This window comes from Sus scrofa, chromosome 17, assembly GCF_054392235.1.
Source record: "Sus scrofa isolate SSC_HxYL_T2T_F1_AM1 chromosome 17, Sscrofa_HxYL_maternal_Yorkshire_Landrace_v2.0, whole genome shotgun sequence".
Lineage (NCBI taxonomy): Eukaryota > Metazoa > Chordata > Mammalia > Artiodactyla > Suidae > Sus > Sus scrofa.
The window spans coordinates 45,943,909-45,968,016 of NC_139399.1; the positions used below are offsets into that span (position 1 = coordinate 45,943,909).

Genomic DNA, 24,108 nt, shown 5'->3' on the forward strand with positions numbered 1-24,108 from the left:
GGTGGTAGGTTCTAAAAACAGGGCAGAGAAGTGACTTGGTCCCAAGCATAGATTGGTGAGCCATCTGAGGATAGATATGCCTGAAAAACTAAGTGATGTCTTGGCTTCCTTTTCTGTTGCAGAATTTTGGGGAGACATTGCCAAGGAGTTTTACTGGAAGACCCCATGTCCTGGTCCATTCCACCAGTACAACTTTGATGTGACTAAAGGGAGAATCTTCATTGAATGGATGAAAGGGGCAACTACCAACATCTGCTACAATGTACTGGATCGAATTGTCCATGAGAAAAAACTTGGCGATAAAGTTGCTTTTTACTGGTAAAAACATCTATTTTATAGCCTGTGCCAGATAAAAACTCACCTTCATATTTTACGGTGTTTCATAAATCACAAAGTACCTTAAATCTATGAATTCATTTGATGCTTAGAACAACCCAGAAGAATAAGCAAAGTATCACTAACTTAATGTCTCAAGTGAGGAAAAATACCTTATGGAAGTTAAAATTGACTTCCCTAAAATCATATAGCTAGTATGTGACAGAACTGATACTCACAGCCAAATGTCCTGACTTCTTCTAGTCTAGTGTTCTCAATTTATAGTTGGAGAGGAACAAGGTGAGAGAGTAAATGGAAGCAAACAGGACTAAGTAGCTTTCTTTCTCATTCTTGCTTCGAGAGAAAAATGGATATTGGATTTTTCACTACCACCACCATTGTTATCAGCATTACTTTGATTAGCTATATGCCAGACAGACACTATGCTCAAGTGCTTAACAAATATTATCTTATTTGATGCTCACAACAACTAAAAATACATTATTTATTTTTCTCATTTTACATGTGTGAAAACTGAAGTTCTGAGATGTAAATAAATGACTTACCTGAAGTTATACTAGGAATAGGAAACAGGGCTGAGATTCAAACCCAGGTAATGTAAGTCCAGAGTTTATACTCTTAATCATGACACTATGTGATCCTTCTAATTTCTTGTATCAGCCTCTCAACAGCTTTACAAACTAGGTGTTCTTAGCTCCATTTTATAGGTGAAGAAATGAAGCACCCCTCTGTGCTTTATAGTGAATAAGGTCGTAGGATAAGTAACTGGTAGAGCTTATTTGCCTCCTTGCTTTTAACAGTAGGCCAGACTGCCTCTCCAGTTGAAACTGAGACTCTCTCCTCCTAGCAACATGGCTTGGAGGAGGTATTACTAAACTGAATCTAAAACAGGACTTTGAAGTTCCAGTTATTAAGCACCAACCACAAGCACTTTGAGAATTGATCTATTTCTTTTTAAGTGAGCCAGTAGGAGCAGTTTGGTATTCCGTGGAAGAGTTAAATTGGTACTCGGTAAAAATTTTCCCAGTTTGTGTGATATATTGAAAAAGTCCTGGAGTTCCCGTCGTGGTGCAGCGGAAACAAATCTGACTAGGAGCCATGAGGTTGCAGGTTTGATCCCTGGCCTCGCTCAGTGGGTTAAGGATCTGGCGTGGCTGTGAGCTGTGGTGTAGGTCGCAGATGCAGCTCAGATCCTGCGTTGCTGTGGCTCTGGCATAGGCTGGCGGCTACAGCTCTGATTTGACCCCTAGCCTGGGAACCTCCATATGCCATGAGTGAGACCCTAAAAGGACAAAAACCAAAGGCCAAAAAAAAAAAAAAGAAAAGAAAAAAGAAAAAGCCCTAACCTAAGAGATAGGAAATTCAGATTCTCATTCCAGCTCTACCATTTGGAGTCAGTTTCCTCATCCATAAAATGGGGATAATAATTCTACCCTTGTCTTCATCAGAGATTGTTATGAGAATCAAATAAGATGATGTTGTAAAAGCATTTATTTATTGGAAAACACTATACAAATGTGAGTCGTCTATTGTCGTATTACCGTTGGTTAGTTTGGGGTCACTTTGCCACTGAAATTTGTGGTCTGTTGTCTTTTGAGACTTTGTTTAGCTTCTGTCCTGGGACTTTATGCTTGAGCTCCAGCTGACACTTGGGCCCACCTCCTAGGTTCTTTAGGGATCAGAAATCCTTTAAAGATCTGCAAGGGAGATGCTTTAGTCTAAATTTGTTCCCTGGTCTGAAATAATTCAGGTGCATGATGAAAGACTGAAAAAAACAGAGATCAGAATTGTTCAACCACTGGAGATTGCTGCAGAATCTTGAGGCCCTTCTTTCTAGTTCTCCTACCATCCATACCTGAACAGAGCCTGTCTTTTCATATTTGTAAATGAAGGGAGTAGGTTAGGTCAGTGTTCTCCCAAGAATGCTCCAGGAATCACTAATTACTAGAGATATCAGCAGGGGCTTCTTGATTCACAAAACAAATGAGTCTGAGAAACACTACATAATAAATTACCTTTGTGGGATTCCCAGGATATATTAATATAGTAAAGGCTCCAAGAAGTCCTAAGGTAAAGACACTTGATTAATTTAAACATGGGGTTTCCAAAGTTCATTTGAGCCCCAAACACTTTTTGCAGCCTGCTATTAACATCACAAGAAGCTGGAGTTCCCATTGTGGCGCAGTGGTTAACGAATCTGACTAGGAACCATGAGGTTGTGGGTTCATTCCCTGGCCTTGCTCAGTGGGTTAAGGATCTGGCTTTGCCGTGAGCTGTGGTGTAGGTCACAGACGCAGCTCAGATCCCACAGTGCTGTGGCTCTGGCATAGGCCAGTGGCTATAGTGCCGATTAGACCCCTAGCCTGGGAACCTCCATATGCCCTGGGAGCGGCTAAAGAAAAGGCAAAAGGCAAAAAAAAAGAAAAAAAAAATCACAAGAAGCAGGAAGTTCACTTGCAGTGCAATGTGCAATGGGTAAGAATCCTGAGTTGTTGCTGTGGCAGCTGTGGTGTAGGCACATCTGGGGCATAGGTTCAATACCTGGCCTGGGAACTGCCACATACACACACAAAAGAAAAAAAATCACAAGAAGCAATATTCCATGGAGCACCAATTTGGGAAGCACTCGATTATATAGTCCCTATATTTATTCCAGTGCAAAATTCTTTAATACTATACAAGACATTTTCACTCCATTTTTACATTGGTCATTCAAGCAACAAGAATTTTTAAAGATATTGGGTACTCAGCCCTATGTTAGGTGTTATGGTATAGAGGTAAGAAGAGTAGGGACAAGTACCACATGGGCAAGTTACAAATAAATGATGTTTGTTACAAGAAAGTGAAGTGCAAATATGCCAGATATTTGGTTACTTCCCTTTTTTCCTCCATATTTTAAAATAATATGCTTATACTACTTTACTTCATTTTTTGAAGCAAGTATTGACTTCCTTTTATGATAGATGAGAATTCAGTTCTTCATACTCCTCCAATGTCTTTCTCCTATATTCTCAATATAATTATAGCTCTGTTTTTGGTTAATTTCAAATCAATATTTATTTAAGAGTAATATATCATGATTGCATTTCCTTTTATATACAGATTTTTGTTTTCTCTGAAGCTAAAAATTGTCTACCATTTTTTAACACTATTTGTCTTTATCATATATTCAATATTTTTCAGACTTTCTATCATATAATTTATTCTTTGAAGTCCTCTTTTTCCCCTTTGTCCTTGGTCTTGGCACTCACCTTCTTCCTGTTCTAATTTTTAATTTTTTTTTTAAATGGCATCTTTTCAGTGATTTTCCCTAGTTGATAATATGTCTTATGGAGCCATAAGTGACTTTGTTTTCAACCTAGACACTTAGATAGCTATAGAGGCATTAGCAAACCTTATTTGTAGGTAATTTCTGATTTTAGGACATGTTTTATATTCATACTAAAATAATCCACAAAGGAGATAGTGCTGTTAGGAAAGTACTCCAATTAGCCAAATTAGAACAATATTAAGGAAGAATTTGGCCTTTTACTTCTGGCTTGACATATTGTAAATATTCATGGAATAATAGTATTTTTAGAACTTGAAGTGACTGGTTGGTTTGTCTATCCACACCTATGACACGTGGAAGTTCCTGGGCCAAGGACTGAAACTGAGCTACAGCTGTGACCTATGCTGCAACTGCAGCAATGCTGGATCCTTTAACCCACTGCGCTGGGCTGGGGATCAAACCCAGAACTCTGTAGCAACCTGAGCTGCTGCAGTCAGATTCGTAACCCACTCTACCACAGTGGGAACTCCTGAAGTGACTGTTTTAGAGTCCATCTAGGTCAACTCTCTTTACAGATAGGTAGATTAAGGATCAGAGAAGCCAAGTGATTTGCTTAATAGTGATAAACCTGCTTGAAGACAGAGCTGAGACTAATCCCAGATATCCCCACTCCTATTCAGCTACTTTTTTTACCAGACGATACTGCAGTGGACACATGAATACCTCAGGGGTTAGAGAGGCAAACCCTTGCACAATCCAATCTGCATGCAATTTATAGCTGGCCCTCTGTATCCAAGTTCCAAGTCTGTAGATTTAACCAATAGCAGATCATGTCATATTATAGTATTTACATTTGAAAAAAATCTGCCTATAAGTGGATTCATGTAGTTCAAACCCATTGTTGTTCAAGGGTCAACTGTACTTCATTATTCTGGTTGTGCAGTACTTGTTTGTGACTGGTGAAAAAAGAAATTAGTCGTACTGTTAGGTTAATTTAAATTAATTTGCTTAGAAAATAAAATGTGTTATCAGGTTTAAATGGCCCAAACTCTTTAATGAATGTAAAAAATATTTAATTCTTTGGGAAGACCAAATAGGTTGATGTGAAGCAACCTAAAAGCAATTATGAGCCAACTGCAAAAAGCCACTTTTACAAATAGTTCACAGAAGGGAAGAAGTATTTGCGGTGAGGCAGTATAATATAAAAATTAGAAGAATGGGTTTTGGTGTCAAACTAACCTGATTAGAGTCCTGTTTCTCCAACTAGCTAGTTTTATGATTTTGTACAAGGTACTTAGTCTCTTTGAGCCTTAGTTTTCTCAACTGTAAAATGTACATAAATAGTTTTTTTGTTTTTCTTTTGTTTTTGTTTTTTCTTTTTTGGCCACTCTGAGGCATATAGAGTTCCGGCATATGGAGTTCCTGAGCCAGGGATTAGATCCAGGCCAGGGATCAGGTCCAAGCTGCAACTGTGGCAACACCACCAGATCCTTTAACCCATTGTGCTTTAACTCGTTGTGCCTGGCTAGGGATCAAACCTACATCCTGGTGCTGCAGAGAAACGGCCAATCCTGTTCCTGTTCCACAAGAGGAACTCCAGATAGTTTTTATCTCATAGAGTTGTCCCTTGAACAGGATTGAAAAGGATAACAAACCCAAGTCCAATTCCTGGCACATTAAAAGCTCTCAATAAATATTAGCCCCTATTATTATCATATTGGGATAGTGAAATGACCAAGTCTGTCTAGAGTAAAGGGTTTATGCAGGAAACAATTTATTCATTCAATACTTATTAAGAAAGTGCTATGTACCAGGCACTATTCTGAACAAACTCCCTCCCCTCTTGGAAGTTCTATATATATACTGGCATAAGGAAACAGACACTAAGCAAACAAACCAATAAATATATGACAGGTAGTGATAATGCTGCAGAAAAATACAAAGCCATGTAAAGAAAGGGAATGACAATGAAGGGTGGGGAAGCACTCTCTGATAAAGGTGACATTTGAGCAGAGATATAAAGGAAAAAATGGAGAGTGCCATGCACATGGTTGAATTGGGAAAAGGAAATATTGCAGGTACATGGAAGGGCAAATACAAAGGCTCTGAGACAGGAGTGTTCTGATGCCTGGTGTGTTTGAATGCTAGCTGGGAAGTTAGTGTAGCTGAAGCAGTATAAACTAGAAGAACAGAGAGTGGTAGGGAATGAGGTCAGCAGGACACTAGATTGTGTAAAACCTTGAGAGACTTTTGGGTTTTATTCATAGTGAAATGGAGAACCACTGGACAATCTTGAGCTTAGAAGTGACAATGATTTGACTTAAATTTAGAATCTGTCTTTGTATTGAGAATAGACTGTAGAAGAGCAAGAGTAGAAGCACTGAGACCAATTAGGAGGCCATTATAGAAATACAGGTGAACAATGATGACAATTTAGACTTTGGTAGTATAATGAAGGTGGTTAGAAGTGGTCCAAATTTGGATCTATTTTGAGTGAAGAGCCCATGGAATTTGCTGACTTGGACTGGATGTGAAGAGTGAGAGAAAGAGGAGCCAAGGTTGTCTTCAACAGTGGATGAGGTCCAGGAATGGGACATCTTGACTATTTTTGGAGACCTATGAAGAGACTTTATGTAGCAGAATGATGTGGTCACAGCTGGGCTTAAGATTAATCTGGATTTATATGGAAGTTGGAGTGTAAAGAGAGTCGGGAGTTTTGTTGTTCAGGATAGAGATGCCTGAAGTGGGATAATGCTGGTGGGAATGGTATGAATGATGAAATTTTAGAATAATTTAGAGCAAAGAAACCAACATGGGCAACTGGGTGTGTAGATGATGGGGAAACAGGCAGAGAAAGCGGAAGAGAAGTGTCAAGGGTCCCCTTAGTCTACCTAACACTTTACGTCTTTCAAAGGCACTTGACCATCTGATCCAAAGCTAAATTTGCCCTCTAAATAAGATTTTGCTTCCAACCTCTCTTGCACTTTCTTCCCCCTAGTATGACAGGTATAGGCGTTAGTGAGCATTTATGTGTATATGTGTGAGAAGGGAATCAGTGACAAAGTTATTAGAATAGTCATTTCAGAGAGAGAGAGAGAGGGATATTAGAGGTAGCTCAAGGATTGGGGGCTGGCTCGTTGAAGGGATATTGGGGAACATTGGAAGACTGGGGGATTAATTAAAGGGTTTAGAGACAGAGGGTGAAAAGCCTGGCTGATGGCTGTTATTCTGGTGATTTATATGAGCTGCTCAGTCTCTAGTTCATTCCAGAAGAGGACCACAATCTCCAAAGCCCAAGAAATTTGATATACAGGAGTTCCCATCGTGGCTCAGTGGTTAACAAATCTGACTAGGAACCATGAGGTTGCGGGTTCGATCCCTGACCTTGCTCAGTGGGTTAAGGATCCAGTGTTTCCATGAGCTGTGGTGTAGGTTGCAGATGCGGCTCGGATCCCACATAGCTGTGGCTCCAGTGCAGGCTGGTGGCTACAGCTCCAATTCGACCCCTAGCCTGGGAACCTCCATATGCTGCAGGAGCGGTCCCAGAAAAGGCAAAAAGACCCAGAAAAAAAAATAAACTTGATATTGTCCATCCCTTCCACTTTTTGCTTTTGTTTGCCTGTGGCTGTTATTATCTGCACCATCTCACCCCTCAGCCTCAGGTGAAATCACTGCTCTCTCTCTCTCTGCATAAGCTCTGGCTATTATTCAATCTTCCTTAGAAACTGGAGCTTCTGAGAAGTAGGTGACTTTAGAAGTGACCTTAGGACAGAAACTCCGCTCTCAGAATCCCTGTATGTTCCTGAGTATGAATTCCAAAGTGTGATATTTAGAACTCTACAGACCCCAGTGGGGTCTGTATGAGCGTGTATATTTGAGAAGATGGGGAGGGTTATGAAGGTGAGATAAGCCCATGGTCTGACAAAGAGGAGATTGTCAAGATGACATGGAAAGCCATAGGCCTAGAGTATGTTGTCCTGGCATTCATGTCTAAGGACTCTGTTAATTACGTAGGTCCATGTCCTGGAGTTCATTTCAACAATATGGAAAGGGAAGGACTTTTTGTCCTCCATCTGTATCTCCACTGGTTTTACAACAGTGTATTTACTTATTAAAATATACAATTTGAGGAGTTCCTGTCGTGGCTAACAAACTCGACTAGGATCTATGAGGATGCGAATTCACTCCCTGGCCTTGCTCAGTGGGTTAAGGATCTGGCGTTACCATGAGCTGAGTTGTAGGTCGAAGATTCGGCTCAGATCCCGCATTGCTGTGGCTGTGAAGTGAGCCAGAAGCTACAGATCTCATTTGACCCCTAGCCTGGGAACCTGCATATGCCATAGGTGTGGCCCTAAAAAGACCAAAGCCTATATATATACATATATACTTATATATATCATTTGGCCCTTAAATAACATGGGTTTGAACTGCATGTGTTCACTTATATGCAGATATTTTTTAACAGTAAATACTGCAGTACTGCATGATCTGTGGTTGGTTGGATCAGCAGATATGGAGGAATCAAGGATAGGGAGGGTGACTGCAGTTATATGCAGATTCACCCCCATATTATTAAAGAGTCAACTGTACTTGCTAAGGAAAAACACTCATTTGAGAAAGAAGACGGTCTCAGACCATCCTCTTCCCCTCTCTGGGCCTTCCCTTTGTAGGAATGGTGGGAGATGAACTATCGATACTCTGTGGGGTCCCTTCCAGCACTGATATTTCGAGATTCTGTGACTGTTTCTGAAGAGGAAGTGGTTTTTAGAAGTTCTTTTGCAACCTGTGGAGAATATGGTGACTCTGTAGACAGACTGCGCTTCTCTTGAGATGGTAAAAGAAAGGATTTTAGAAGGTTCGGGATAAAAACGCTGAGGAAGAGAGTAGCTGTCCTTGCCAGGTAGTATGAGCACTTTAGCATAAACACTTTAAGCTTAGGGGAGATATGTCAGGAAATAACTACTGCTGGGAACAGTCTTTCTTCAGTTGTATCAGGCGGGCAGATTGAGGAGGAAGACTGGAGGGTTTCATGTTTTATGTAGACTTCTAATTTTCTTCTCTCACTTCTCCCTGAGTTTCCTGACCCCTGAGGCCTTAAAGAACCCCTCCCTAAAGTGGTGAAAATGAGACAGGAAGGCTATGCTGTCCCAGTCACTAGTCACTGTTTTAAAGTAGGTGAGATACGAATAATAAATGTATTATACAACAATAATAGTATATGTCATATATTAATAAATTCTTATATGTGCTGTAAGAATATATATGTAATAATAAATGTGTAGTAAAAGGAGACTGTGTTGAGGTCTGATGCAGTGTCCTGAGCTCCACGTCAGCTAACTGAGTTTGTGTTGCGCTGACTTCTTATACAGGTATGTTAAGTAAATATTTGTCGAGAAGAGTGGCTACAGGTAATGCCCTTTTTCTGAGCCTTCTTTATCTCACCTGTAAACTGTCAGGGGTGAACAGGATACTTGCTAAAGTTACTTCTGGCACTGGCCTTTAGAATTTCTATCACAAATGAAGGGAACTGCAGTGGCAACGCAGCTAGGAGAGGTTGGGGGAATGGGAGGAAACCAGTACTGGCTCTTGTCCTTTTAAGAGAGCAGGTAGTTAGGTGGGAGCATGGGTTTTTGCCTTAGGACAGCCTCACATTTACAACTGTAAATACAAAAGCCTTGGAGCTGAAGATGGGCCATCCCCCTTTTCCTGGATTTAGTGTGGGAGAGTTTGGTCACTGGTAATGATCCCCAGTGTCTGATAACCTTGAACCTCCATGAGAGTATGAGAGTCCTAGTTCTTTGAGCTCAATTCCTATACAAAACAGGAATTGTAGCCCCCGTATCTCCATCCCCAACAATCTTCATAAGTGATCACTCTGATTCTGAAACACTATGAAGACCACAGAGTTTAAACACTACTTATCTCGTTGGGTGGCTATGTTATAAAGTTCTTAGATATATTCCCTCCCTATAACTTTATCCCCATTCTATTATTTCCCCAGTCTTAGTTCTGGGGCCACATAGCATAATCCCATTCTGTTTCCCATAAGACATCCCTTCGAGTATTTGAGGGCAGTTATTATATTCCTTTGCCAGGCTGAATGTAGAATTTGGAAATTTAAATCTAGAAGATGCCACGAAGATCATCTAGTTCAATAATTTTCAATTTTTAAAAAACCTTAGAATCCTTTTATTCAAATATAATATTAAAGTTATTGATAGGAGTAGGCTCCAGACTATGCTTGGGTTTCCAACACAAGTCGGACAAGTTGTCTCACTTTTTAATTTTGTTTTGCTTTTTGTCTTTTTAGGGACACACCTCCTGCATATGGAAGTTTCCGGGCTAGGGGTGGAATTGGAGCTGTAGCAGCCGGCCTACACCACAGCCACAGCAACACCAGATCCTTTAACCCACTGAGCAAGGCCAGGGATCAAACACGCATCCTCGTGGATACTAGTTGGGTTCATTACCACTGAGCCATGATGGGAACTCCTGCCTCACTTTTTTAAACCTCAGTTTTCCCATCTGTAAAATGGGAACAATAATAGTTTCTATGACATAGATTGGTGTGAGGAATAATTGGAATAATCTGTATAAAGTGCTTAGTGTTCACCAAGCAGCTTTTAGATATATTTATCATTATGCCAAAGTCTCATTCCTAAAACAGGTAAGAGCAGAGCTGATCTGGTTGAAGAAAGGATTTAGAAGACCAGAGTCATATTCTGTTGGCTTCATTACCTTGTCACTGTGGTCTCTGTGAGATAGGTATGTGGAACCTCTAGGGATTTGCAAAACTCAATTTGAAAACCCCTAATCTAGTCCAGTGTTCTTGTTTTATGGATGAGGTAATCCTGAGTCCACATTCCCAGCTTCCTTTTATGATACAGTTTCTTGAACAACTCCTTGTCATCCATGTCAGTCTCATGTAGCTATACTCCAGTTGGCCAATATCACTTATTAAGTACTCTACCTACGGTCTGCCTTGGACAGGGAATTATTACCAACCATTCTCTGCTCCGACCTAACATATCTAAGATCATATTTAGCCCTACTGACAGCCACGCTCTACCTCTCAACTTACCATCTCTTATAATGCCTAAGACTTTTCTATTTATTCTAATAATAACCTATGTCTCTTCTGTGTTGTACTTGTATAATTGTTTCTTTCTTTTTTTTTTTTTTTTTTGAACCTGGGTATGGTTCACAACAACACTTGACAGATGAGGAACTTAACTTTAGGCTCAGAGAGTGGAAATGACTTGACCAGGTCATGTAGCACTTGTAACTTGTTCTGGACAGAAAAACACTTCAGGGAGCTCCTGTTGTGGCTCAGCAGTAACGAACCCAACTGGTGTCCACGAGGTTCATCCCTGGCCTCACTCAGTGGGTTAAAGGATCTGGTATTGCCGTGGACTATGGTGTGGGTGGAAAGACACAGCTCAGATCCTGAATTGCTGTGGCTGTGACATAGGCCAGAGACTACAGCTCCAATTTGACCCCTAGCCTGGGAACTAAAGTGTGCCGCATGTGCAGCCATAAAGAGACAAAAGAAAAAAGAAAAAAAAAGAACACTTACATTCTTTGTTGTAGAGGCTATGTTTCTACTTTCAAAGACTTAGCTTCTTTGACAGTCTGTCACTTATCTAACCAGTAGTTTACTTAAAGGGTTTAGGGCTAGTGTTAGAAATGTTGACTACAATTTATCATGATAATTTATAATGCTAAACATTTTAAAGGGCAAAGAAATAACATCCTTTCCTTAGCTGAGGTGTGCTCATTCATCCATTCATTAAACAATTATTTATTTATTTATTTATTTATTTTGTCTTTTGTCCTTTTAGGGCCATACCCACGGCATATGGAGGTTCCCAGGCTAGGGGTCTAATCGGAGCTGTAGCCGCTGGCCTACGCCAGTGCCACAGCAACACCAGATCTGAGCTGCGTCTGTGACCTATACCACAGCTCACGGCAATGCCGGATCCTTAACCCACTGAGCGAGTCCAGGGATCAAACCCACAACCTCATGGTTCCTAGTCGGATTCGTTTCCACTGCGCTATGACAGGAACTCCAACAATTTTTTATTAAAATAAATATCTGCTACATACCACCTTGAGACTAGTGGGTGGGAGGCACAGGGCAAGGGGAACAATAAGGGGGCAAGATATGATCATGGAGATAACAGTAGAGGCTGTGAAAAGTAGTCAGATTTTGGAACATTTTGAAGGCAGAGCCAGGAGGATTTGCTAATGAACTTGATGTGGGATATAAAGGGATGGAAAGAACTCTCAAAGGTTTTTTTTTTGTCTGAACACTGGAAAATGGAATTTCCAATAGTTGAGTTGGAGAAGAAACTGAGAGGAGAAGCTTTGGGGAAGGATCAGAAATTCGTGACAAGTGCTGATGAGCCAATGAAGAATTTCAAGTAGAAGTATGACATATCAGTTTCATTTTGAAAAGATCCTTCTCTTGATCATGTATATATTAAAACAAAACAAAACAAAAACAAAACCCCCAAACCCAAAAAGCCTGCCTGAGGATCTGCAGAGATCCTAACCATTGCTTTATGACCTTCGTCAAGACATCCTTCTGAGCCTCAGTTTCCTGATCTTTCAAATGGGGACAGCAAATCTTGTCCTGCCAATCTCAAAAAATTGCTGTGAGGATTAGCTGAAATGAAAGACAAAAAAAAAACACACTGAAAAGACTTACTATGAGGTGGTGCTAATACTCATGCACATTACACATATCCTAGGGCTTTGTTAAACACAGGGATTCAAGACAGGCAGCCACAATATGACTTTTCTATCCTTTCCAAAATGTCCTTTCCTCTGATGAACTTAGCCTCTTTTCTCAAACTTGGCTCAAAATCCCCCCATTTCTAGCAAGTGTTTCATGATTTACTATACTTGCGTTCTTTTGGTGATTTCCTACTCTTGCATTTTCTTGTTCTCCTTGATCACTATTTCCCAATATTGGCCTTACGTGGTGGGTGGTTTAGAGCTCTCTAGCTAAAGATTTTAAGCTTATGAAAGTAAGTACCAGCCTCTCATTCCCTTAGTTTTGTGATTTGGCAAGCAGTCGGTACTGATAGTCAGGTGGCCACTCTGGCAAAGACCATCTATTTCCAGTTCTTTGTGGCTTGGGATTTTAGTAGGCAAAAAGTTTTGAGGTAGAAGAGGAGCCTTTAGCCTAGATGCCTCTCTGTCTTTTCTTTACCTATATGATAAAATTTAAACTAAGTATTTGTGGCCCTATATACACGATCCTATATTATCAATCTTTAAAATTTTCAAACATTCTTCAATTTATAGAAAAGTTACAACTCTCTTTTCAGTTACTGGGGCCTGTACTTAGGTGGAAAGAGGAGAGTAGAGCCAATATGCCAGTGGACTGGAGCTAGGTCTGTAGCAAAACCTATGTGATCCTGCTAAGGCCCTTTAAGAAATCCTCCCTCAAAGAAATCCCACTACCATGAGATGAAGCTAATCAGAGAATGTGGACTCTGGAACAAATGTGAGGTCTGGAGGGTCAACTTTTCTCTGGCCAAGAGCTGCTGCTGAATGCGTCTATTTGAAAGCAACACCCAGAGTTCCCATCATGGCTCAGTGGTTAACGAATCCGACAGGAACCGTGAGGTTGTGGCTTCAATCCCTGGCCTTGCTCAGTGGGTTAAGAATCCGTCATTGCCATGAGCTGTGGTGTAGGCTGCAGACGAGGCTTGGATCCCGCCTTGCTGTGGCTGCGGTGTAGGCCAGCGGCTACAGCTCCAATTCGACCTCTAGCCTGGGAACCTCCATATGTCGCGGGAGCAACCCTAGAAAATGGCAAAAAGACAAAAAAAAAAAAAAAAAAAAAAAAAAAAAAAAAAAAAAAAAAGCAACACCCTGCTGCAGCTCTTCATCTGCATCCAGATGATGCATGAGGGCAAAGTAAAGCTGATTTCAGCCTGGGCCTGAAAATCAAGGATCTTTTTGAGAAGTTTTCAAGCTTGGTGTGGTCAAGTCTATCTACCACACCTCAGTACTGATCTGCTAGCACCATATCAGGGTCTGCAAGCAAGTAGTGAACATTGGGTTCTTGATTGTCTATCTGCCAGGATTCCCAGAAGCGCATCTATTGTTTCCCTCTGCTTTCCTTACCAGGAAGCCTCATGAAGAAGAAGAATGCCAAGAGCCAGGGTGGGGCTGGAGCTGACAATAGCAAGAAGGAAGATTAAGCTCATTCATCCCCTCTTGGAGTGGTGGATTGTCTTAATTTTCTAGTCAGATAGTAAAACGGAGTTCCCGTCTTGGCACACTGGAAATGAATCCAACTAGGAACCATGAGGTTGTGGGTTCGATCCCTGGCCTTGCTCAGTGGGTTAAAGATCCTGTGTGGCCATGAGCTGTGGTGTAAATCACAGACACGGCTCAGATCTGACGTTGCTGTGGCTGTGGTGTAGGCCGGCAGTTGTAGCTCCGATTAGACCCCTAGCCTGGGAACCTCCACATGCTGGGGTGCAGCCCTAAAAAAAAGACAAAGGACAAAAAAAAAAAAAAAAAAAAAAAAGAAAAGATAATAAAACAGGATCAGCACCTAAAGAGAAAAAAAAAGGAAAAAAAAGCAAGTTGCAACTACAATACAAATAACTTTTTTCTTGAACCATTTGAGAGTATGATGCAGACCCTGAATAGTATGTATTTCCAACAAAGACTTTCTTCTATGTAACCATAATACAATGATCAATCAGAAAATCAGCACTGACGCCACTACCATCTAATCCTCAGACTCCACTGAAGTTTTGCCAGTTGTCTTAATAATGTCCTTAATAGTGGAAAGATCTAGTTCAGAATCACTGATGACGTGTTTTCGTCTTTTTAGTCTCCTTCAATCTAGAATAGTCCCTTAGTCTTTTCTTGATTTTTAAGGCTTTGACTTTGTATCTTTTTAATCTTATAGCCTACAAAATACAGCTTAAGCTCTAAATTGAATTGGTTGATCTTTCATTTTATACCAATGATTGAGATTTTTAAAATTTTTTGAATATTTCAGCAGGGACCCACAAAGAGTTGCCAATTTAAAATTTTATGAAGTAAGGATATTCTTGAAACTGCAAATATCAACTTATGTCACTGTAACTCAATTAAAAATAAAGATAATTTAACTGTGTAAGAATAGGCAAGACATAACAGCACAAGGTATAGTCCTTTACATTTAAAAAATTAGCTCTATGAAAAAACACCACCGATAGATGAAAATAGTATTTAGAATTGGCATTGACCTATAGACTGGCCTGTGTTTCTGTGCTTCTGCATCTAAACCAGACTTGCTCATTTCTCCCTGAATTGGTCCTTTCCTTTTCTGGGCCAGTCTAAATTCTGCTTATTCTTTTGTTGTTGTTGTTGTTGTTGTTGTTGTTGTTGTTGTTGTTGTTGTTGTTGCTATTTCTTGGGCCGCTCCCACGGCATATGGAGGTTCCCAGGCTAGGGGTTGAATCAGAGCTGTAGCCACTGGCCTACGCCAGAGCCACAGCAACGCAGGATCCGAGCCGCGTCTGCAACCTACACCACAGCTCACGGCAACGCCGGATCGTTAACCCACTGAGCAAGGTCAGGGACCGAACCCGCAACCTCATGGTTCCTGGTTGGATTCGTTAACCACTGCGCCACAATGGGAACTCCATGTGAAGCTTTTCTGGTTTCTCACTTTTCAACCTTCTTTCTTGTTCTCTGCCATAATGAATAATAAAATCTAGACCTAGAGACCACATTTAATTAAATATCTCCCTTGTTTACAATTGAGGCAACTGAGACCCAGAGAAGTAAAATAATTTGCAAAGGTCTCACATTGTGAAAAATAGTGAAGCATGTCCTAAAAATCCAGTTTTCCTGACTTTCCAGAGCTCTTTCCCTGTCTGTTTCCTTGTCATTATAGCATTCTTGCCCAGGAATGAGAGCTTCATCTGAGTTGTAAAACTTTTTTTTTTTTTTTTTGTCTTTTTGTCTTTTCTAGGGCTGTACCTGTGGCATATGGAGTTTTCCAGCCTAGGGGTCCAATCTGAGCTGTAGGTGCCAGCCTATGCCACAGCCACAGCAACTAGAGATCTGAGCCACATCTGCAAACTACACCACAGCTCACAGCAACACCGGATCCTTAACCCACTGAGTGAGGCCAGGGATCGAACCTGCAACCTCATGGTTCCTAGTCAGATTGGTTAACCATTGAGCCACGATGGGAATTCCAGGATTGTGAAACTTTGAGAACAGTTCTCATCTAGGTTCAAATGTCTGATCTATTTATAAAAAGCCTTATGGTTTTGCTAGAAAATCATTATTTAATTTAAATAAAATAAATAAGACCATAAAGTTATTCACCCTGAACACATAACATAGAATTGCCCTTGCAGGAAACATTTCTATAGCATATCTACACCTGCATTTTTTATTGCTTTTTGATGAGAGGTTCATTTTTGAAACCAGAGTTTCTTTTTATCATGTTTTAATACATGGAAATCTATCCAAATGAGAAGTCATATAGGCCTCTTGTTGAACTTTAGTTTCAGCTACTCTTGAGGATTACTGTCATTTCTTCTTATTTGCAATGTCTTTGACTTACAATATTATATTAGTTTCAAGTGTACAATAGTAGTTTGATAAATACTCCATATAAAGTTATTAAAACATTTCCCTGTGCTAAATATTACATCCTTGTCACTTTATTTTACATCTAATAGTTTGTTTCTCTTAATCCCCTTCGCATATTTTGATCCTTCCCTACTCCTCTCCCTATGGTAACACAAGTTTGTTCTCTGCATCTGTGAATCAGTTTCTATTTTGTCTTACCTATTTTAAGTCAAGAGAATCCAAACGTGATGTCCAAACTGATAGAAACCTAATTTTATTTGTATGGATAGCCATGTTTCAGAGACAGTCCACTAGCTTTTAAAAGCAAGGTTTTGTTATTGTTTTTAGATTGTTTTTTCTTTTGAGTTTTATTGCTTTAGGTCTTATATTTAGGTCCTTGATCCACTTGAGTTAATTTTTTGTACATGCTGTTAGGTAATGATTCAACTTAAGAACAGCCATGCTCCATGGACAATACACTAGCTGCTTTTTCTTCCTTTTTTTTTTTTTTCTTTTTAGGGCCTCACCTATGGAAGTTCCCAGGCTAGGGGTCAAATAGGAGCTGCAGCTGCTGGCTTACACCACAGCCAAAGCAACACTAAATCCGAGCTGCATCTGCGACCTATGCCGCAGCTTGTGGCAACACAGGATCCTCAACCCACTGAGCGAGGCCAGGGATCAAACCTGAATCCTTATGGATACTAGTTGGGTTCTTAACCTACTGAGCCATAGCAGAACTCCCATCAATTCACTAGCTTCTAACAGCAGTTTTTTAAGAATTAATTTTATAGATATTTATAGAAATGCGTCAGGCACTGTACAAGGTACATAGACTATAGCAATAAACAAGAGAAATTGGGTCCTTATCCTCATGGAGTTCACAACCTGGTGAGGGCAAGATTTTACTTGAGAGCTGCAATTTTATTTAGGAAGGAAATATTGGGGACAATGTGTTTTTCCTTATTTCCAGGGGGAATGGGGATACGTCTCTAGGGCAAATGGATGTGCAAGTGCTTCCGTAACACTGAACACTGCCAAGAACTGTGAAAGTAGACATATATGGCTTCCTGAGGTTTTGGCTTTTTCAGGAAGTTCTCAGGAAACTAAAGAGGTCTTGGTGGGTATGATCTTGACCACAGGCTGAAACTCATAGTGGATGAGAGTCCTCTCTGCTTCTTCATAGTACTCCTGGAGATTTTTAGGAGAGAGGATTCTTCATGGTTTTTTTTAGGTCCACTCCAAATTAGTGTAGTGTAATAAACACTAGCCTGGAAGTCAGAAACCTGGGACCTAGATTTCTTCTTAATTCTCCTTGTATAGCCTTGGCAACCCACTTCTCTGGATTTCTTGTATCTTTAAAACAGGAATAATAATACCTACTTTACCTGCTGCAAAAGTAGCTGTGATGATCAGGTGAGGGAATATCCTCTAAAGCAGTTTTATACTGTACTTGTGTAAGGAAGTAGCTAGCTTCTTTTATCTACACAAAAACCAGCGAGGTGGGTAGAGAGGTTTCAGAATTTTTATTTCGTCTTTGTCTCAGCTAAGTATGTTCTCCGCCCTCCCCCGCACCAAGTAAAACCTCATTTCTCTGAAACCGACTTTTAAAGCCCATTCTCCTGCCTCTGAAAGGAAGAAATGATAATCAGGGAGTCAAAGATACACTAGAGGCTCTCCTTCTCTTCTAGACTCCCTCTTCCTGTCTCACACTTTACAGGGAAGAAAACTGAGGCTCAGAAAGAGGGGAACTTTTGTGCAGATTCATATATTGAATTAGGAGTAAACAATGAATCTAGGTCTGCTGACTCTGAATAATTACCTGAAAATCTTGTTAATAATCCAGATTCCTGGACCCCACCCAACCTACTGAATCAGACTTTTCAAAGGCTAAGACTTCCAATTTGTATTTTTATAACCTCCTTAGATGATTCTGATGTGGTGGGCAATGGCAGGGTATTGTTGAAAAACAATTATTTATAGTAGTAATCTTTTTTTTTTTTTTTTTTTTTTTTTGTCTTTTTGCCTTTTCTAGGGCCGCTCCTGTGGCATATGGAGATTCCCAGGCTAGGGGTCCAATTGGAGCTGTAGCCACCAGCCTACATCAGAGCCACAGCAACTTGGGATCCAAGCTGTATCTGCAACCTACACCACAGCTCACGGCAACGCCGGATCCTTAACCCACTGAGCAAGGCCAGGGATTGAACCCGCAACCTCATGGTTCCTAGTCAGATTCGTTAACCACTGCGCCACAATGGGCTAATGCCTAAAAGAATTTTGAAAAATTATATACTTTTTTCTTCATATATTTTAAAGTTCATTTGAACATTTTATCAAAAGATTAAATAACAGCAAAGAATCTAATTTCCAATGTGTTTTATAATGCATACATGTATCTATTTATATATCCTTTTCAAAATATTGAAACTGTAAATTTTGCTCATATAATTTACAGAAAATATCCACCATATAACCGAATTTGCACAGCCAGTTCTCACTGTCTACATAACCAAATCAGATTTGCTTTCTGTTAGTCTTTCTGTTAGAAAATGCCTACTTTTTTTTTCAACTAAAACAAATATGTGAATGTATAATCTCGTGATAACTATTTAACTTCTGAATTCTGAGAGAAATAAGGCAAGTATTCCTGCCATGGATTTGTCACCTGGATGAATTAAGATGATATGCCTTTCAATATTGATTTCTTAAGAGTTCCCACTGTGGTTCAGTGATAACAAACCTGACTGGTATACACGAGGATGCAGGTTAGATCCCTGGCTTTGCTCGGTGGTTAAGGATGCAGCATTGCCATGAGCTGTGATGTAGGTCACGAATGTGCCTCAGATCTGGCATTGCTGTGCCGCAGGCTGGGAGCTGCAGTCCCTATTCAACCCCTAGCCTGGGAACTTCCATATGCCGCACATGTGGCCATAAAAGGCCAAAAAAAAAAAAAAAAAAAAAAAAAAAAAAGGATTTCCTATGGAAGCTCTCTGATTTACTTTCTTGGGCTTTCCCTCTAAAGTTATATATTCTCAAATTGACCCTTGTTTAGTGCTCTGGAGGTTGTTTTTAACCTTGGCATTGGATAGATGTAATAAGGCTTGAGATAAAAAAGAGATGGCTTTTTCTTAAAAAAATAAAGTGGGTGAAGCATATTTTATAAAGTGGGAGAAAGTGGGAAAAGGGAACCAACTCATATCAACATTAAGAAAGATTACACATGGGAGTTCTCTTACGGTACAGCAGGTTAAGTCTTCAGTGTTGTCACTGCAGTGACCTGGGAACTTCTGCATGCTGTGGGTGCAGGGGAAAAAAAAAAAGATTATGTTTGAAAGTTGAGAATCTGGACACTCATTTGCTTAAAACTTTTCCTCCTCAGGTACCCATAGGAACAGAGCACTCTAGCTTAAAAACTACTGATTTAAACTATAATATCTACCTAAGTAGCAAAGAACCATTGTAATGAATATTTTTGTGTGTGTCTGTTATACTTGAGAGATTTGAGGTACATATAAAATGGTGTCCCTGACTATTCTTCCTACTTTACTTTTCTGCTCCAGATATATTCCTGTTTTAGGCAGCTTTCCAAATGCTGGGACAATAAAGGGGCTGAGAGTGTTGCCCTCATTCACCTGTTTTGGGTAGGTCTAGTCAGGGGCACAGGATGGTAGGAATGATTGTGTATGATTTCCCTCCTGTAAGCAGGCATGTAAGCAGTGGGAAAAGGGTAACATTCTATATTGGCCCAGGTCTGCTTTTTCAACAGAGAAGAGGTGTAGAATTCAACTGGCAGCAAAGCCACTTTGACCACGGGGAACAGGCACAAGGTCTCTGGATCAAGGCCTGAAAATAGCTGGCAGGAGGACAGGGTGTAATAATAGCTTGGATTGCAAAGCATGTGTCCCTTAGCCTGAACCTTACATCCAGGGGCTTCTTCCAGTTTCTCCCATGACATAGAGTCCAGAACTGAGTCAATTACAGGGACTAAAAAATTCTTCTTGTATGTCTCCAAATCCCATTCTACAAGTTGTATACTCTTTTTCTCTCTTTGTCTACCATTTTTTCCCCTGCCTGTTTAGCACCTTTTTCATTTGTATTCTCTATAATCTTCTCTTTCCTTCCATGTTTCCTCACTCTGATCAGCCTGAATCTAGCTGATCATGTGAGCAGAAAAATTTATTTATTCATTCTTTTATCCATTCATTTCACAATTATGTATTAAGTGCCCTCTGTGTGTCAAACTTTGTGCTAGGCACTGAGGAGGAAACAGATAATAAGATGCCCTGCCTTTAAGGAATTCACAATACAGTGAGGGAAACAGGTGTATACATATGAATCTAATGCTAAAAATAAAATAAAATAAGTGCCAAGTCTTTAGGCAAATAGAGACAGTATGAATGAATGAACAGTATGAATGAATGAATGAATGAGTAGTGCTAAGGTGCAATCTTTCTGGAAAAGAAGATTTGTAAAGATGTGTATTTTTTCCAAATAAATATATGTGTTTATTGCAATTCCAATCAAGATCACAGTAAGATTTTAAAAATTTTTAGATATAATTCACACTATTCAGTTTACCCATTTAAAGTACAATTCAGTGGGAGTTTCCATCATAGCTTAGCGGTAATGAACCTGACTAATATCCATGAGGATGTGGGCTCAATCCCTGGCTTTGCTCAGTGGGTTAAGGGTCCTGCACTGCCATGAGCTGTGGTGTAGGTCACAGACATGGTTTGGATCCCACCTTTCTATGCCTGTGGTATAGGACAGCTGCTTCAGCTCCAATTGAACCCCTAGCCTGTGAAATTCCATATGCCTCAGGTGCAGCCCTAAAAAAATTAAATTAAAAAAATACAATTTAGTGATTTTTGGCATATTCAAAGAGTTGTGCAGTCATCATCATAATTAATTTTAGAACATGTCACCACCCCCAAAGGAAACCCTATGTTCATTAGCAGTCACTTCATTTTCCCCCAAATTTCCTCACCTCAGCCTTAGGCAATCGCTAATTTTGTCCCTGTGGCTTTGATTATTCTGGATGTTTCACATGAAAGGAATCATATAATAATAAGTCAGTTTTTGTATCTAGCTTCTTTCATTCAGCATAATCTTTTCAAGGTTCATCCATTGTTGTAGCATGTACCAGTACTTCTTTCCTTTTTGTGCAGAATACTATTCAATTGTAATGGATATGCCACATTTTATGTATCCGTTCTTCTGTTGATGTACATTTGGTTTTTCATTTTTTCAATATTATGAATAACGTGGCTCCAAGCCTTTGTGTATAACTTTTTGTATGCATGTGTGTTTTCAGTTCTCTTAGAAGATTACAACTATACTAAAATCCACCCTTGGTGGACTTTAACCCCACAGTTCTCAGAACTCTTGCACTTTGATTTTCTTCTTCATGCTAATTCTGGCTTTGGAAACAACATCCCCCTTTTGGAGACCATGTCATTTGGCAGGAGAATGCCCTGAACTAGAGACATACAGACTCTAGAGCTAGCCACAGGTGACTGTTAATATTTAAAATAAGTTTTTTTGTTTGGTTGGTTTTTTTTTTTGTCTTTTTGCTATTTCTTGGGCCGCTCCCGCGGCATATGGAAGTTCCAAGGCTTGGGTCGAATCGGAGCTGTAGCCACCAGCCTACGCCAGAGCCACAGCAACGTGGGATCCGAGCCGCGTCTGCAACCTACACCACAGCTCACGGCAACGCCGGATCGTTAACCCACTGAGCAAGGGCAGGGACCAAACCCGCAACCTCATGGTTCCTAGTCTGATTCGTTAACCACTGCGCCACGACGGGAACTCCTTTAAAATAAGTTTAATTAAAAATTCACTTTCTCAACACACTTCAAGTGTTCCGTAGCTGTATGTGGCTTGTGGCTACCATCTTGGACAGCTCTGCTTTATAATAGTGCTGCTACTAATGTGCTAAGTAACCTCGAGGCCATCACTTCCCAGATGTACACTAGGTTTCTCAACTATAATAAGGATGGTGGACATGAAAAGCACTATCCTCCTCTGGCATTCTAAGTGATTTATAATTCAGTCTTTGCTGTTTGCCCTCTCTCATCTTCTCTTCCAGCCCTGTTCCCTGTTCAGCCCGGAGTACCCAGAGGGGACAGTAAGCTGCTGCTAATTGGTCAAGTTATGTTGCTCCCACTCCCTGCTCCCTTGGTGAAAGGGAAAATGACTTGAGGGTATACTTATACCTAAGTGCTTCACATTGTGCAGTGCTTATGGATCACAGAACACATTATTTCTTAATTTCATAGAATCAAAGAATCTCAAAGTTGGAAGGGCCTTAAAGTCATCTCAAACTTCACTGAACACGAATCACATCGGTTGCTTATAAAATGAAAGTTCCAAGGACCCCACTCCCTTGAGAATAATCCAGTACATGTCAGGGTTTCCCAAGTCCAACTTCTACATCCTGTGCTTCTGGATAACTCTGATGTTTAGAAAGATTTGCCTTATATTGAACTTTCCCAGTTGACCTAGGTCTTCCATTCATAGTTACATAATACTAGTCTAATCCTTCAGGTTCATTCATTCAGCAAGTGTTTATTGAGGATCTATTATATATAGAGTTCTTTGCAAGGTACTGGGGACTCAGCAGTGAATAAGACTAACTTGTCTCTGCCTTCGGGAAGTTTACAGTCTAGTAGGGGAGTAGTCTAGTAAGACAATTATCAAAAAAAAAGTAGATAAATAAAAAAGTAATTGCAGCTTGAGAAAAATGCTACTAAAAAAAAAAACAGTTTTGTAGCGAAGAACAACAGGAAGAACTGATGCTACTTAGGGTGGTCATGGAAGGCCTCCCTAGGGAAGTGACAGTTAAACTAAGATCTGAAACATGAGGTAGAGCAAACCATTCGAAGAGTTCAGGGAAGCTGGTAAAAAGAACATGGCATAATCTACAGTCAGAAAGCTAATGCATTTGGAGCCTGTTAGGCAGAATGGGGCAATGGCACAAGATGAGTTGGAGAAAATATAAGGCATAGTAAAAATTTGGATTTTCCTCTACGTGCAATGGAAGCCACTAAGGGGTTTTAAGAAGAAGGTTCTATAGTTCATTTTATGTTTTTAATAAATTATTTTGGCTTACGTATGGATTGGAAGGGGGGCAAGAGTTAAGTAGGAGACTAGTTTGGGGCCATTGCAGTCATCCAGGTGAGAGATGAAGGTGGCTTGAACTGGGGTGGAGGCAACAGAGATACAGAAATTTGAGGCTTCCTATAATGTCTCTCAATATCTTCTCTCCTCTAGGACAGATCAGCCCAGTATTCCTTTCATAACAGATTTGACTCCTTTTCTGATCTGGGTGTTTCTCCTTGGAAGGCTTTCCCTGCTAGGTTAGATCCTGCCTTCTGATGCTTCTGCGAAGAACCCAGTTTTCCCCACCTATTTTTTCCTCAGCTCTTTCCTCCTGTCCTGTGCCTACTTTTCTGTAGTCTAGGGAGCTAAAATCTCCAATCCAATGACTCTCCTTCTCATTTAAAGAGGGAAGCTCTAGTCTTCCCTGTCAATCAATTATGTTTTTCAAAGATTCGACCATGAAACTTAAGTACTTACTGTTCCAGTTGTGCTTGGAGGAGACAGAAAGGAAGATGTGATCCCTGCCCTTTGAGAGCCCAGAGTAAAATGGGAAAGATAAGGCCCCAGTGAATGCAATACAAGGTAGAACCGATAGATCACAAGGAAAGTGAGATAAAGGGACTTGGAAGGAAAAAATCATTTTCAGCTCTGAAATAGGTGGGAAAAAAAAGAGAAACTAGGGAAGACTTGATGGACGATGTTAATTTGGAGCACCTAGGGCCAGGGGTGGGGGTGCGGGGACATGGAGTGCTCTTTTATATTGAGTGGTCAAGGATGACCTGAGAAGCCAATATTTGAGC

At 40.3% G+C, this 24,108-nt stretch overlaps 1 protein-coding gene across 4 annotated transcripts in view; it reads left to right on the top strand.

Annotated features, from left to right (window-relative positions):
* ACSS2 (acyl-CoA synthetase short chain family member 2) overlaps positions 1 to 24,108 on the top strand; it is a 59,784-nt gene that overhangs the window by 12,303 nt on the left and 23,373 nt on the right. For all 4 annotated transcript variants that reach the window (XM_085002661.1, XM_085002662.1, XM_005672862.4 and 1 more), the window contains 1 exon segment: positions 123 to 318. In XM_085002661.1, the coding sequence (XP_084858787.1) occupies positions 230 to 318 (89 nt within the window). In that variant the 5' untranslated portion in view covers positions 123 to 229.